Below are 17165 nucleotides of genomic sequence, written 5' to 3'. Positions count from 1 at the left end.
ACACGCACACGCGAGCGTTCACTAAGTCCTGTTAGACGTGTACAAATGTTCCGTCGGAACATTTTTGCAGCCCGGCTTTAACAGAAGTGGGATTAGGAGACAGAGGCCAGAGACAGAAAGTCAAATTCAGCTGACAGAGAGAGACACACTCTAAAACAAATGTTGGCCTCACAGAAGTTAGTGACACAGAAAATGAGAAATAAAGACAAACACTGTCCTCTTTCCCAGAGCAGTAATTGCATTGTGTTCGGTTGAAAGGCTTGGTGGGTCAAACTGTGACGTAGACACACGCGCATTTACATTCCAGTCAGCATTTCAGTGTGAGGTAGCAGCACATTCAGCCGGAGAGCACCAGCTTTACAGCCAGCAGTTGAAAAGACGTGCGCCTCACTACCTAAATGTTCCGCCAGTTTTACTTATCTGTCTCCTGTCGGAATGAGATCTTGAGTCACTTTTACGTAACAGTTCCAATGGCACAAAGAGCGTAACATTGAATAAAAGCACACAAGAGCAAACACAAAATAACTTCTACCCTTAACTCTCCCTCTCTCTTTGTCTGTTTCTCTCAGTGCCTCAACCACCGACCTGTCCGGTGGGTTTGACTCTGGCGGGGGCTACCTGAGGAAAAGTCCTGACCAGTACAGCTCTAGGGGCAGCATGGAGAGCCTGGACCATCCCCAGTCCTCCCATCTCCACTCCGGAGCCCAGCACCAGCTCACACTGGGCCACCATGGCCACGGTGGATCCTACCCAGCCTATTCCTCTTGCCATCAGCTGTCCTCTGCCAGGTTCAAACAAATATATTGTTTACATGACAGTTTGACCTTTGAAGAAGTACAGGAAAGGTGGAAACTTCGAGCGTAGCTCAGTCTGAACTCCAAACTGTTCCAAAATTCGATATACTATTTGTATTGTCTATTGATAGTATGGAATAAAAAATGTGGGAATGACTTTACAGTACACAATACAAAACATAGCACAAACTATAGATCTGATAGTGAGCAGTTCTGTAACAAAGGCCACACCTTCATTGATGCAAAGACGTTTTTTTGGTAGACGGGGCATGAAGGAAATGGATGAAGGGATAAGGTCGAAGGGGGCGAATGAGAAGGACTGAAGTGTTTTAATGAGAAAGGTCGACAGAGATGAATGAGAAGGAAGGGTTGGAGGGGATGGAATGATAAGAGTTGTAGGAAAAACAGGAAGGAGGCGGGATATGTAGACGGATGTTGGTAGAGGAAAAGGCAGAGTGAGAGGTTGGGGCACAGTTTAGGAAGCTTCACATCCTTGTCCCCTGGTTCCTGTAGTAAGAGGAAGAGGAATAGATGGAAGAGGACCAAAGGAAAAGAGGGATGGGGAGGATGGGGAAACTGAGATGAATAAGGAGAGAGTGGGTTAGGACACACCTTTATAGCTGGGTAAGAGCAGGAAGTAGAATGATATGGGGCGTGGTCTTATTCCTGAACCATGGAAAATAACTTCAATTTAATACACACAGCTCAACAACAACTCACTTAGCTCTTTGATAACATCGCCTGCCCTAAAGTCTTTTCCTTCCTCCATATCCTGCCTTTTATAATATTCACAGCACAGATTGGTTGGTGGTTTATTGCTTTGAAACTTGTCTTATGATATGATACTGAAGAGGAGCTGAGCACTGATTGTATGCATTTATGACATAAGAAAACAGAGCTCAGCCCTGGCCTCAGTCCTTACAGGTGCACATTTAATACTCAGGTTATGGTGACTTCATAGAAACTTTCCACAGACAACAGAAGCCTTCTTCTCGTGTCAAACACTCACCATACATCATGCTGCCTGATTGGTCACCCTTTAAAAGAACCTTGATCGAGGACTACAGCACTAATGACATGGTCTTAAACCCCTTGTCTTGTTCCAGGTCCTCCAACAGCATTGACCACCTGCACAGCAAGCGGGACTCTGCCTACTCCTCCTTTTCCACCAACTCCAGTATCCCAGAGTACCTTGCTTCCACCCCTTCATTTAGCCCTGAGCGTTCCTATTCTCTGGAGACTGTCTCTCAGAGAGGAGGAGGAAGTGGAGATATGCAGCAGGCTGACATGCGTTATGTCCGGACAGTTTATGACGGCCAGCAGGGCCACTCTCAAGAACATGAGCTGAGCTCCACGTCTGCCGCTCTGCTCCGCAACAGTGACCCCAGCGGCGGGGCGAGGCTTGGGTTAAACCGAGATCTCCAAGGTGAAGTTTCTGTTTTAGGATTTGTTCTCAGGTGTTGTAACTTTTATCTGATGTTGTTCTTTACAACTGTTGGTTCCAGGTTCAGTGGGCGGGGTCTGTTACCGTGGTAGCAGCAGTGGCAGCAGCAACAGTAGTGGCAGCAGCAGCAGCAGCATACCACCTTCAAACAGACACAGTGTGGGGCTGATATGGGGCCCAGCAGCCAGCCGCAGCTCCTACGAGAACCTGAAGGGGGCACCTGCCCCTCCGAGGCGCAGTGACAGTTACGCCGCCATCAGGAGCCACGAGAGACCAAACTCATGGTCCAGTCTGGAGAATGCTCGCTCACTAAGGTGAAAAGGGTTTATATCAAAGTGAATATTGATTCTCGTACAAAAAACTCATTATCATGATAATGATTGGGCTATAGTCAAGAACACAATGTTACTTCCAGTTTTAGTATTACCTGTTCTCTTAAATATGTGCATGAAAGGTGCTATTTTTGAAAATATGTACAATATGTTGCATGTAAAATACTGTATAGTGTACTAGTACGTAGTACAATAGAATATGGTACAATAAATTTAAACATGCTACTCTCACTACAATGTCATTAATTCAGTGTGTGATGTGATGCAATGTGCTACACTGCAACATTACTATGACACCTAGTACCACATAGAACACAGTACAGTGTGCAGTAAGCTCTGTCTGTCTAGCTAATATGATACAATACGGTGCATGGGTGATATTATACTGTATGATGCAATATTTTCCCAAATGAAGCTGTATTGTGTGGTGTGATATCGTGTGACTGCAGCCGTGTAAACATAATGTCTCTTAACAAATAGGATTTCATCTTGTTTTTTACCCAGGTCTCTGCAGAAAGGTTCCAGGCATCACTCCAGTGGCCCTGTCTCATCAGGTACAGGTAGAGTCTAGTTTAATTCCCCATGGTTGTACTTGTTTGTAAAAAAAAAAAAAATGTTGTAGGAAAGAACAATGGTGGATTACCATGCAAAGAAATGACAGGACTTCAGTGTTAGTATACAGCCAGTTGCCAGTTTTTTTTTTTACTGTATAGATGAATTAACTATTACTGACGTTTCTGTCATTCCAGCTAAAGGCTCATATGGCTTAGAGGGTCAGTTGCACACAGTAATAGAGAAGAGTCCAGAGAGCAGTCCCACCACAAAACCCAGACAGGGTGGAGGCTATCCTCAGCCCCCTTCGCCTTCTAGACCCTCCTCTGGACCTCCAGGCCCCACCTCCCTGCCTAGTCGGCTCATTCTTCCCACAGGCATGTACCCTGTTCCCCAGCCTGAGCCCCACTATGCACAGATGCCCAGCTCCAGCTCTGGCCCAGGTTCCTCTGGAGTCTACCCCGCCCTGGCTAAGGAGAGCAGCCGACAGCAGTATGTCAGCAGAAGGGATGAAAGGGCGACAGAGGGACAGAGGGATGGAAGGATGTCAGCTACTGAAAATGGATACCAAAATAACACTTCACCGTACCTCCACCCGTCTTATTCCACATCTGGCTCTACGCAGCTCAGAACCCCAGCACACGAAACTGACAGGTGATTTTTAAATGATTCCGTTTTTTTCATTGTGTAATATTTAGTTGCATAAAGCAGTGTTATTGCAATCAAGTAAACAGCCCTTCACATACCCTTTCACTGTCACAACCCAATAGCACAACTCCAAAGGCAAAGTTCAAAGGATAATTAATTTATTGTTAAAGTCCAGCAAAAAATCGCTCCAGGGAGGAAAAAGGGGAAAACACAACTAACAAAGTATCAAACAATTTCTCAAACAAAGTTTCACTCAAAAACCTGACAATGGCATGGATATACACTGGTTCTCTTTGGACAAGACGAACTGGCACAGAACAAAGGGAGGGAGGGAGACTAAATACACAAGGTAATGGGGAACAGGTGGAAACAATCAGGGCAGGTAAAACAATCACAGGAGCAAGAAAAAACATGGCAGGAAGGGGCAAGTTACCTGAAACGAGAGTGACAATACGAAATAAAACAGGAAGTCACAGGACAACAGCTACTTGACACAAGAGGATTTCTTGGACATGACATTCATTTCCAAGTGTGTAGGAGATCCTATAGAGGCCACTTAGAACATGAAAGCCTCTCCCTTAAAGCTCATTGAAAGTTCATTAAAACACAACCATTCTTATTTTGTGTTGCAGTGAACTTGATTTGTAATAACTTGTATTACTGGAGCAGCTGTTGATGATGATTAGGCACAGCGGGTTGTCCACGAACCAGAGGGTTAGTGAACTAAGTGTCCTTGAACAAGTCACTGAACCCTGAGTTGTTCCCAGTCCTTGGCACTGCTGTATGAATATGTAGAAATGGGAAGAAAAGTGTTATATAAATACAAAACCATTTTCTATATTCTGTTTAGGTTAATAGATCCCTCTAATGCTAACCCTGACCCTACATTTAGATTTAGATTATTATTTTGAACATCTGTGGGTGGTGCCCACCTGAAACTCAGATAAATGGGTTCTGTTAACAACAAGATACGCTCCTGCAATTACAAAATTTTCCCTTAGAGTACCTTGGATAAGAGATGAGATGTCTTCAAGAAAATTGAGTCAAGTCGGTTGGCTTTTGTTTTAGGTCATTTTTTTGTTGTTTTCTTTTTTCATACCATGACCTGGATGACTGAGAATCTTCGTAGACACATGTCCTAAATGCTAACTCTTAATGTTGTGCTATTATTAGGCACCAACAGGAGTGTGGAAGCTACAGTAGACCACACATAAAAACTACTGGAGGGGGTTCAGAGGGCCAGGTAGGGGCCCAAAGACAACAAAACCACCAGGAACTATGTGGTCAGAGCTTCCAAGGGTCCCATATTCATACAAGCCAAGGACCCCACAGCCATGAGCACCAGGAACCTCATCAGGATTTACACCTTCTCCACATCCACTCGGCCCCTGACCTATCCTCACAAGGAAGAAGTGACCCATACTCAACAGTCCAGTCCAGGGGAGAGAGGAGCAGGTACAGTATGGCATTCCCAGGGCCCATCGGTGATCAGAGTTGTGTCACCTTGAGAGATCATGTGTGTAATGTCTGACAGATGGTTACTTAGCTCATCCAGTAATTGAATGTACTGCATGTATCAGGAGAGGTCAGTTGGTATCTGTGATGTTTTCTTTCATCCTATTGCTAACACTAACTACTTTCCTTCCCTTTCTCTCCCCCTCCTTTCAGATCAGTGGACCAGACCAGCCTTCATTCAGAGCCATTCACCTCTTCTAGGCAGGCCCAAGGACAGGTGCCATCTAGCCACGCACCTGTTCAGCCTTATGCTCCAGCCACCTCCACCTCACAACCTTCACCCCGTCACCTCAGTGATTCAGCAGTTCTCCACTACCAGGACTTGAACCACAGAGAACAGGACAAAGACAAAGAACACCCACTGACTCGCCTGGAGAACGCCCTTGCCGAGGTCCAGCGATGCGCCAGCCCTGACAGTGCTGTCCCAGGTAGTAGCCATGGCAACAGTGGCACTAATGATGGCACCCAAGGGCCTTCCCGAAGCCTCTCTGTTTTGGAGAAAGTCAATCGTTTCGAGCGTCGAGATGGTGCCGGGAAGCAGCGCAGTCACAGCAGCACTTTACACAACAAAGCCAACCATCTACGGGTAAATCAAACCTAACTTTAAATTATTATTATTCACCATAGCATGTTGTGTATGTACACACACACACACACACACACACATACACACACACACACACACACAGATATATATATAATATATACACATATCTGAATGATCCAAAATTCAACCTGCCACAATTAGAGATGCTTTACTGTTTTACGTTTCATGTTTTTGAATCAGATGACTGACAAAGGCCGCAGCACCCCTTGTGGAACTGAAGACCTCAGAAACATGCTGGAGAGAAGCTCCAAGGGCATCAAACCTCAAAGAACTATGAGTTACAGAGGCGGCTTCAGTGACCTCATAAAATACAGGTACATCGACAAGGGATGCAATTATTAAATGTAATGACATAAATAGCACCTTTGTTCCTGGCAACAGGCTGTCAGAACAGAATGTCTGTGTGGTGTTCAGGGTCCCAGCAGATCCAGCGTCAGCCCTCCAGAGGAGCCTCAGCAGTTTCCAAGTGGATGGATCGAAGAAAGGAGATAGCGGGAAGGAGATTACCTGGAGACAGGATGTCCAAGAGATGCTGGGCCCCATACAGGACACAACCTCCAATAGGTGAGAATTCTTCAGCAAGTCAGGTTCTACTCCAGGATCCTGGAGTAGGGCATGGTGCTATTGTACCTCAGGGTTTTACAGCACGCCAGAGAGTGAGAAGGGTCTCACAGCAGGCCAAGGTCCTACAACAGGAGAAGGTCCAGTAGCTGATCAGGAGCTTTCAACAAAGTAGAGTTGGACCCCATTACACTGTAGGCAGTGTTGTGATGCTGATGTTGGAAACCTGTGTGTAATCAGATCTTACAGGGACTCCTTGAAAGATGCTCAGTCTAAGGTCCTGCGGTCCACCTCTTTCAGACGGAGAGACCTCAGTTCCTCAACCAGCTCTGCGTCTCCTACTGTGTCCCCCTCCACTAGTCTTCAGTATCCACCTGTTCCTGCCAAGTACCACTCCCTGGAGAAGAAAGGTCCCAAAACTATGCCCAAACCACAAGGTATAGTCATCACTCCACAGTCACAACCAGGGGTCACCTCCCGTCACACCCCAAAGGAGAGGCACGTGATCAGCCCTGATGTTCGAGGCCCGAGCCCACCAGCGCTCCCCAGCATCCCACCAGTAGGAGCTCCTGCTGTGGTGCGTATCTGTGGCCGTAAGCGTCTGACAGCTGAACAGAAGATGCGCTCGTACTCGGAGCCTGAGAACTTGAATGAAGTTGGGATTTCCGATCCAGAGACTGCTGCCCTCTTCCGACGTGGAGGAGGTAAAAAGAGACATATTTATTCAGTGGTGTCCTTCATCACGTCTATCGTGTAAGGACCAAACAATTTTAATATCTGCTTCCAGATCATAAATCATTCATGTCTTTTTGGAAAAGACAGTTACTGATGACTAAACATGTCTTGCAAATCTGTTGTATTGTTAACCATGTAGCCATGATTCTGCACATCCTGCTTGTTCATTTTATTTACTGGCATACATTTATTGACATTTTAAGTATATTCAATATATAAATAAATGAAATATCTACAGTTTGTCCTGAACTTTGCAGCAGTTTCTGAGTGAGAATTGCAAGGTTTAGATTGGACTAGTCTTCAGACTTTGCCAAACACTTGCATAAACCCACTGATTGGCAATGATGAGTTACAGACTCTACCATAATATGAAACAGTGTGGAACGGAATCTGATTTCATTTGTCTGCCTGTTGACACAAAGATTCCTCTTACAGAAAAATAAAAACAGAAAACTAGACCAGTTGACTCAAACCTAATAAAGGAGGTGATGAAACTGGAATTAGAGATAATTCAATTCTCCTGAAAAAACAGAACAAGACATTTGAGTCTGAGGATTCTATCAGCTTGTTTTTATGTGTTGTGATTTGTTATAGTTCTGTTCCTAAAAATGGAACACACAAAAGGCCTTTATCAACACTCAAAGAGTAGTTTTGTATCACACGATAACTTTTAATTTAACAGTCATGTCCTTTGCTGGAAAGTATATCACACACTATATCCCTGATCTCCCTCTGTGCCAGAAACCAGTGTGGCCGACCGGCGGAAGATGTTTGAACGCGCGGCAAGTCGTGTTGGAGGCGGAGCTCCACAGCCCGCCACGTCGAGGCCCGATCTACGCCAATTCCAGCAAGACGCTCTGGTCGAATATGTGGAGAGGAAGAGAAATGTGAAGAGAGACGAGGGAGGACAGAAGGCCATGTCGAGGCCTCACAGTGCTTATCTACAACCTGAAAACTACAACAGTGCAGGTGAATACAGGGAGGGATGTACAGAGATGTAGATAGAGAAAGTGACAGAGGGTTTGGAGGGCGCGGAATAGGTAGATCTCTTTATTCTTCCTTTATTGTTTCTGTTTCTTGTTCTTCATCATTTCTTTTTCTCTTTCCAGTCTCCTCGTGTTACTCAGACACCCTCAGCCTCTCCTCCACCTCCAGCCTTCTCTCCCTTCAGGACTGTGGCCCAGATCGAAGCTTCTCCGCTGGGGAGATGCGCCACTGTTCAACTCTCCCTCCTGGAGCAGACCTGCGGAGCCTCCAGTCTAACCTCTTCTACCCAGGCAGGGTGACCACACCAAGGCCTCCAGCGCAACCACTACCCAGGTAACCAATACCACATGGCAGCTGCTTTTTGGGCACTGGCTGTGTGGCTTTTATGGTTGTTGGCCTTTCACAGTCAGCAGAGGACGAAACATATTTTAATACTTTTGAAAGATGGATTTTTATAGAATCCTGATTTGTACAACTTTATAACTCTTCCTTCAGCACTCCTCCTGGCTCCGCATCTGAACCTCGGGGCCACATCCCCCATGATCACGCCTCTGAAGCAGGAATCAGCGGACACTCTTTTGGCAGAGACACAAGCCAGGGCCATGAGCAGCAGGCTGCAGAGGCTCAAGTCAACATGGGACTGTCTAACAAGCTGAACTGGGCTCTGGAGAGGGCCGGGTCAGGTCGGAGCTCTGGGAAGTCCGCCTCAGCTGAGGATCTCCTGGAGAGACTGGAGGAGAGAAAAACCTCTCCTCAGCACTGCCGCTCCCGCTCCTCGCCCACCAAGAGTCTGAACCAGGTAACACTGTGCAGTAATTAGCATTATTTACAGAACAGTGGGATAATATTGAATTGGCGTGATCTGAAGATAAAGTGGGTTTGTTAATTTGAGCGGTTGGTAATAATTCCACTAACAGGCATTAGCCAGATGTTGTTATCCAGCCATCATGATTTTCCACTGAATCACCAATGCTCGGAGTCTTGGAACCTGTTGCATCCTACTCCCCACATAGGCTAGTCAAACTCAAGACTGCAGTCATTAGTAACGTCACCTGTTCATTTCTGCCCCTTGCCATCACAAAACACATTTCCCAGACCTTCTAGATTTGTAATGTCCCATCTCACAGTGTTATTAATCCTTTGTTGTGTTATGGCATCTGATAAACATTAATTTTAATGTATCCTTTACTCAAAATGGACAGTTTTCTGCCATCCTTGCCTTTAGCCCGTATTGTATCGATTACTGGTCTAAAATGATAAGAAAATTCAAACTCACAGGAACACTTTCATACATCAGGAATTTTTATCCTTTATCGAAATGATGAAGTGTCATATATTCAGTCTACTTCCTTTAACACTGCGTTGGCAGTTATGCTTTTGCTTTAATTTTATATTGGAGCAGTTATTTGGAATTTGGAATATCCTCAAATGTCCCAGTTAACAACAAAAAAAAACTTTCTTAGGTCTTCTTTTGAGCACGCGTACACACAGACATGATGAACTTGGCAGTGGAGGGTTAAAATCTCAAAGCTAGCTCAGTGGAGCAACAGCAGGCTGCAGGCCTTTGTTGTGTGTGTTTTCATTGTGTTATAACGTCTGTGGTTGGACTTGTGATCACTGATGTCACTGTCTGGATTTCTTTTTCTTCATATATGGGTCAGAGACAGAGAAACAGGAATCAGACTCAGTGGTTATATCTAATCTTTGTCCAACAGCCAAAGATGAGCTGTACAAGTTAGGAAGAGGGCTCAGATAGGGATACATATACTCTGAATGTAACAAAACTTATGGAATTCCATATTAGGTTTTCCCTAGACAATTAGCTCGATACATTTTTCCACTGCCTAACTACCTGTTAAATTTTACACTTTGTACAGCTTAAACAAATATGTAATGAGGTTTCAGATATTTGTCTTTGTTTCTGGACAAGAACTATAATGTGTACCAAACTCAGGAACTGTCATGGTATTGCATTACAGTGATAAAGAAAATTACATTTAAATGGACCTTATATTAGAGTCGAACCGAATGGAATCTCTCAGTGAACACCCTTTGTGTCTCAGGACTTCCCTCAAGATGATGTCAAGATGTTTGGCGTCTTCATCTCTGAATCTGGACACTACGCTCTGGCTGCTGACAGGTACGTCATATCTCCAAATAGCAGACCGGGTCTCGTATTTTAGCTGGTGGGTTCTTTCAGTCTCCCCCTCTGTTCTTCCCTGCCGTTTGATTACAGCACTAGAAAACAAAGTCCATACAGACAAGCAAAACATTACCAAGAACAGCTTCAATGACACATAACACTGTGTTCTGTTCCATAAACTGTGTATATACTACAGCACTAAATAGACTAGAGGTAGGATTTATGGTTCTTGTGAATACGTTCCTCTCAAAGAGCTGTTCAAAAGACTGGCTCATCTTCATATTTATCTGTTTTTAAGATCCCAGCCTGGGGGTAGCTTATTTGATCCATGAAATAATCACTTGGAAGAACAATAGGGTAAGATTTGGATCAGAATCATTCAAACATAGACATCCCACCAATATATGTTCTATTGGTTGGCTACATGAATTTGAATTATTCTGAAATGTTAATTCTAAATAGATACTGTATTCATCCTGTGGAAAAACTCAGTAAAGACCTTTGCATTGAACCCGTATCAACTGTCACTCACTGTTAAATCGCTTTAATATCGCCCATGTGAAGGCAGTGTGGACTATTCGGGTGACATCAAGCGATATTTGCATATCAAATAAGCACTATGCAGTGTGTACTCTGCTGTACTCCTCCACTCCTTCTTGTATGTGGAACTCTGTGAAACATAGGAAACAAACAAAAAAAAGAGCGTCTCACTACTGTAACTCGGTTCCCATTATTCGTATTAAACAGCTGGTCAACAGATTTGGTTAATTTGCACTGATCCGCATCAAACGTGACACCTCTGTATAGACACCACAAACTGAGTTTTCAAAATAGAGATTTAGACTTACCAGATGAAATGTGACTAATTTTAAACATTTTTTTCCAAAATGTCAAGTTGTTGTTTGTCTCCTACTGAACAACCGAGACATCATGGGAATTCAGATATTTTCGTTCTCTTCCATAATAAGCTTTTAACAGTCGTCCTGTCTGTGCTTTTGGCTCTATTTTAAAACCATATGTGGCCTTTTGAGTCAATGTGCCCTGCAGCTGGCATCTCAGAGCCAGAGAAGGAGCTGTAGAATGAAAAGCAGGAACACAGGAATGAGAAGAGAGTGGATGGAGGAGAAACGCAAGAGCAATGATGAGAAGATGAAAAATTGAGCAGGTGTTGGATAGGAGAAAGTAAAGGATAGGTGAAAAAAATGTTTGAATGGGAGGAAATGCGTCCTCATTGTGCAGCTATCTTTCTGAGAACCAGTTTAAGTTGGCTGTTTTGAAGGTTAAAACTCAGTTTTAGGGTAAAGGTTACAATTAGGTTATTGTTAGGGTTAGGGTTAGGCATTTAGTTGAGATGGTTAGGGTTAAGGTAAGGGGCTAGGGAATGCATTATGCCAATGAGTGTCCATACAAACATGTGTGTTTGTGTGTGTGTGTGTGTGTGTGTGTGTGTGTGTGTGTGTGTGTGTGTGTGTGTGTATGTGTGTGTGTTAGTTAATTTGAAAGGAGGAGAAGGAGAGGGAAAAGGAGACAAGGGATTGGAGGATTTGGATGAGAGGAGAGGCAGAGGAGAGATGGAGCTCAGATGATAAGGAGAAGGAGTTAAACCAGAGTGAAACTGAGGAATTTCAAGGAAGCAGAGATAACTCCCTGGCACAGAGACAGAAAAATAAACAGAACACCAACTTCAGTCCACAAGGATTTATTAACTCAAATCTCTTAAATATGTTTGCTCTCAAAATGTGGAGGTCAGAGGTCAGTGTAGGAATTCTCTGTGTACACAGATCTGTCTTGTGCCTGAAAATAACCAGGAATGTGAAGGCATAAATCCTGGTTACTGAGCACAGACAACTGAGAAGTTAAAAAAAAATGACCATGCCGGCTGTGAGAAATGTCAATTCTAATGAGAAATGTCTTGGAATGATGAACACATTATTTTGAACCTGGTAATGGCAAATTACTTTGTGTATTCATACATTTGCTTTTCAAAATCACCCATCGGTTATGAATTTTGTCTGCCCAGACTATCCCCAGCGAAAGGACTCCAAACTCTTTCTAAATGTCTTAGCTCCTTATCCACTCAAGAGGCTGTTATACTCTGGACAACAGCTTTGTGCTTTGTTTAGTGTCTGGACAGAACGTCAAAGCTTATGGCCACTGGAGAGTAGGTCAACTAGTAAATTGAATGCTCTGCCTTCCAAGCCAGTCCCTTCTTCACCACAATGGTCTGTTATGGTCTCTTCCAATGCCAGCACAAAGGCTGAAGCCAATCCAGTGATAGTCGGTGCCTTCATCTATCCCTCTCTTGTGAACAATAATGGAACTCCTTCACTTTGGGCAGCTGCTGCTCACTCCAAACCTTACCAGCAGAGGAGCAGAAAATGTTTGTCCTGACAGTGTCCCTAGAGGAAACTTTGCAGGGATGTTGAAATCTCAAGGGTTTGTCCTGTGGATTTATTAATAAAAACAGAACTAAAAAAGAACTTTCTGCTAGTTCATGGAAGAAACCAGGGGCATTCCCCAATTATTCCATTACAAAACTGGATTAAAACCAGAAGCATTCAATAAAGTCTACTAGAGGTGCAGCCAAGGAAAGACACCAGTGATACAACTGGTGGACTTCCAGTGGTACCTTTAAGAAACCTTTTTGTGCCCATGCACTACCTTAGTCAACCCCCTTTTAAATGCATTTACTATACTCTCTGGGTATCAGGAATGTGAACATTAAAGAAAGTTTATGAAAATTCAACAAAAAATGCAACTCAACAAAATGTATCTGAAGAGATTCATCAGACTTAAGTGCGCGCTGTGCAATCTCCATAATGAAATCTATATGTGGAGGATGCTGAATATAACACCAAGTGGATTGAGCTCATCTCTTATGACACATTCCACCCTTTCTTTGTGTATGTCTCTCAGACCGGCACACATCTATGGTTCAGAGAGCGTTGCCTCTCCTCAGCCATCCCAAAATAGTGTGAACACCTTCCAGTCTGCAGGAGCTGCTCAATGTGAGTAAAATGGAAAAGAATTGTGAAGCTCTATAAACCTTCTGGCCTGTTGAGTACTTCTTTGATTGTTACCTTCTTGAACCATAAAACACAGAATCAATGTTCTCCTAAATTATTTCTGATCCTAGACCCAGTCTCCTCCCACACTCCCGTCGCCCGTAGGGAGCGACAGAGGAACGCCGACCGCCAGCGTGCCCACAGCACCTCCACCTTGGCGGCCTCTGTTGGCTTACCTTGCCCCTTCTCCCCTGCTGGGACTCGAGACGTAAGCACCACTGAGTGGCAAGCCGGTGAGAGGCTGAGCCAGGCCAACCTTGATGCCATCACCTTCCCAAGCATCCCGCAAACCAGTGCCAGTGATGCTGAGAGTGAAGGCGCTGCTGTTCCCAGTGAAACCCTGGTAAAAGACAGACAGGCATGACACAGTTTGAGTCACTCAAGCATGTTAGAGCACAGTGCAATGAACATGTACAGAGGCAGAGCCTGCAGTTTAGAGATGACGGGAGGGCATTCTGCAGGAAACGCCACACCAGTTTTACCAGTGACACAATTGCCATTACCTTATTTCCAGGTTGCAGCCTCACCCAACCAAAGGAACAGCAGGAGTAGCATATCTCCTCCATCATCCTCGCATTCATCCGTCCACCAGTACCTGCCCTCGCCACGAATCTCTGAGTCTAGCCAGCAGCAACCACTAGAAACGTTCACGGGTGCATCACAGGAGGACTTTTACAGGGACTTTTCCTCTCCTCTTCCTCCTCCTCCTCCACCTCCCCCTCTACCTATCAAAGAGACAATCATCATGGAGGACTTACCTCTTCCTCCTCCTCCACCAGAGCTGGAGCAGGAAGCTGAGCAGCAGACAGTGGAAAGGTTTGTCTTTCCAACATCTGGGTATTTAAGTCTGAATTCTAACATTATTATTGTGGACTTTCCTAAAAAAAATTTCTCTGCCTTTAGTCCTGTTTCAGATTTCCTAGACATCTCCACTAGGAAGTCCTTGCTCAAGTCTTGTACAGTAACCCCTCTCTCCTCTGTCTTTCTTCCACTTGTGCCCAGCCTCCCCTCTCCCACAAAACCACAGTCCTCCACCATCACGCCCATCACCACACCTACTACAAATGAGGCCCATCTAGGTCTTGAGTACCAGCCACTGCCCAAGAGGGAAAAGACATCCGAGGAGTGCAGAGTAGAGGCACTGGCTCGGCAAATGGTGGGTATCTGATGTTAACGGTTGTTTTGTTGCTACTCTAACTTTTATTAACATAGTTCTTTTGGTCAGTCCACATGCTTTTGCCTTTGTTATACCAGTTCTTTGTTGTACCTAACTGTTATTATTGTCATCGTACTGTGACGAAATATTATTAATCTTGACTGGGAATGGCAGCACAACAGGAACTGCGAGTGTTTTTAGCCACAGTTTTTATTATTATTATTTTATTATTATTTTATTAGTACAAATCTTGCCCTAGTTTTTATGGTGCTTTTACTCTAGTTGGATCCCTCCCAGCTGTTTCAGCTGAGTCAATTTGACAGTTCAATGGGCACAGAAGGCTGAAATACATAATACGCTGAAATATTCACATCAACATGATCAGAGCGCAGAGCTAAAGAACTGTAGATCGGGTTCCTTACCTGCCTGTAGTCTTTACAGTGTGTTCAGGTCTAATGCACAGTTTATATTACGTCAATTTGATGTCATAGCTACGGTGTATGTATGCAGACCCTAATGCTGTAGCCTGACATGCACCTCCCAAGAATTGTAACTAGGTTTTCTACCACACAAAGAATCCATAAATCATCTCCCCTGTCTTCTGTGGACAAACAGGGCTGGTGCACAGAAACAGTTTCCAAATACAAATGTTATGCTTTGAATTAATTTGAGACCCCTTTTCTCAAATAATAATAATGTAGAAATAATGAAGGAATAGGCTAAACCTCTCCATTTTTGAGTCAGTTGTCCAATTACCTTTGGATCCTTTGGAAGGGGGGGCTACATATTAAAGAGCACCCTTCTTCCAGCCTGGATGTGAATACCCTCACATTTTTCTCTATGTTGATATTCAGTTGCAACTTGTTTTTGGAAAAACAGGTAAAATAACTACATTTTATATTCCTTGCAGTGTTTCAGTGTTGACCCTTTTTAATCATACCAAGCCTTAACTCTTTTTGACACTACTTTTGTATTTGCATCTGACATATTTCTTGTCGTACTTAGTTTGGAGTTTTCTTTTTTCATTGCGTCCAGGTGCTGAAAGACCCGTCTCTGGTGTCCCTCTTGGACACATGGGGCAGTAAGTCTGCCGTACAGCTAATGGAGGAGATCTTTCCAAACAACAGACAACACAGAGACAGTAACGGATCGGATGACAGGTAACTTGGACGTCATGCGTTGTGCATAGTTGAGATGACACTGAAACTGACTTTTCTAACACACAGATGTAACTCTCACTGATAATCATACCCACTCTGGTCAGAACAGCAAGGGCATGCGTAAAATCAAAGATAGTGAACAGTTTTAAAAACAAAATTAAACGCAACACTGGAATACACTAAATATGACAGACTTGCACACTTGAGATAAGAATGAGTTTCCTTTAAAGTGCTTTACAAAACACTAGGGTAAGAACCTTGTAGAGGAGTCTATTCATTTAGCCTTAAGCCCCAAATTGTAGATAGTGAGTGTTATGGAACTGCAGCACAAGCTGAATGTTAGGCGGGGGAAGACTTCCTGTAAACCAACATTTATAATCCTTGCCGGGTTCGCTGACAGCCTGCTTCTCTTATCAGCAGCTGACAAAACAAAGGAGAATCATCACAAACCTCTGCTGTCTCTGCATGTCGCCTGTAAACCCAGCGATATTGTGAATGTGTTTTTGGTTTGTTGGTGAAAATGATGTTCACTGAAAAAATGCTTCCTCATTACAAAGTTGTCAAACAACCACCGGTTTAGGGCCAGCACTTCCCTGTGATGCATGATCAGTAAAGTCACACTGACATTTTTGCTTTAACCTCTGACCTCTGTGACTCTTAAAATGGTTAAAATGCTTTTATTGCTATTGCCCTTTTGTCTTTGAGGTTAGCTAAAGTCAGACCTCCAACCAACCAGACATGACAGGAGGCAATGAATAACTGCAGTCACATAAATAGCAAAAGTAAATAAGAAAGGTGGATTAAAAAAGTGATAACTGATACACGTACATTCCAACTGGTAAATCTGAAACTTGTGAAATAATATGAAAGCATGATGCGACAGTGTGATTGATATAATCAAGGAATTTCCCTACTGTCTCCTCCTGCATCTCAAACATACAGGTCAATATGCAAATAAATATTTCCACTACGGCCGCACCCTTTCCAGCGCCAGTGCCAGTGATTACTTCAGTAATCTGAATCATAGTTGTCCGTAAACTCAGCATTTTGTTTATTTGAATTGCTGCAATTCTCGGAAACTCCTAAGTGATGAGATAACATGAAAAGCTATTCATCATTAACCAGGACAGGAGAGACCAGACTAACCTGATCAACATTTCTCTAGCAGCATGGAGAGAGTCTCGAACCTCAGTGACAGTTTCACAGAACGTCATAGTAGTGGATATGCACAAGTGTACAGTTTGTTACCCTCTTTTGACAAGAACACGGGCAGAGAATCACACAAACAGAACACATCTTGCAGTGCAAATCAACAGTCTGTCATTTTTCAGGCATTCGTGTTGCACGTTCATCTCACACTTAGATTTCTGTTCCTTGATTTAGTACCTCCTCCTTCAAGGCAACATACGAGTAGAAAGTGACAGCAGGACACAGAGCCGGGAAGCAGGAATGTCTCAATGACATAG

The 17165-nt window shown here is 43.9% G+C and overlaps 1 protein-coding gene across 4 annotated transcripts in view; it reads left to right on the top strand.

The window, feature by feature from the left end:
* The window catches only part of shroom3 (shroom family member 3), a 61361-nt gene that overhangs the window by 39681 nt on the left and 4515 nt on the right, over positions 1 to 17165 (top strand). For 2 of the 4 annotated variants that reach the window (XM_047569804.1, XM_047569807.1), the window contains 19 exons: positions 570 to 788; positions 1901 to 2220; positions 2300 to 2552; positions 3075 to 3130; positions 3320 to 3776; positions 4944 to 5225; positions 5439 to 5871; positions 6073 to 6206; positions 6307 to 6456; positions 6694 to 7157; positions 7930 to 8157; positions 8298 to 8508; positions 8671 to 8974; positions 10239 to 10315; positions 13235 to 13326; positions 13455 to 13726; positions 13898 to 14199; positions 14386 to 14539; positions 15575 to 15699. In XM_047569804.1, the coding sequence (XP_047425760.1) occupies positions 570 to 788; positions 1901 to 2220; positions 2300 to 2552; positions 3075 to 3130; positions 3320 to 3776; positions 4944 to 5225; positions 5439 to 5871; positions 6073 to 6206; positions 6307 to 6456; positions 6694 to 7157; positions 7930 to 8157; positions 8298 to 8508; positions 8671 to 8974; positions 10239 to 10315; positions 13235 to 13326; positions 13455 to 13726; positions 13898 to 14199; positions 14386 to 14539; positions 15575 to 15699 (4533 nt within the window). The remainder of the gene's footprint in view (positions 1 to 569; positions 789 to 1900; positions 2221 to 2299; positions 2553 to 3074; positions 3131 to 3319; positions 3777 to 4943; positions 5226 to 5438; positions 5872 to 6072; positions 6207 to 6306; positions 6457 to 6693; positions 7158 to 7929; positions 8158 to 8297; positions 8509 to 8670; positions 8975 to 10238; positions 10316 to 13234; positions 13327 to 13454; positions 13727 to 13897; positions 14200 to 14385; positions 14540 to 15574; positions 15700 to 17165) is intronic. The other 2 variants (XM_047569805.1, XM_047569806.1) reach the window with 2 other exon arrangements.

Source organism: Mugil cephalus, chromosome 19, assembly GCF_022458985.1.
Source record: "Mugil cephalus isolate CIBA_MC_2020 chromosome 19, CIBA_Mcephalus_1.1, whole genome shotgun sequence".
Lineage (NCBI taxonomy): Eukaryota > Metazoa > Chordata > Actinopteri > Mugiliformes > Mugilidae > Mugil > Mugil cephalus.
This window is presented reverse-complemented; position numbering and strand designations above follow the sequence as displayed.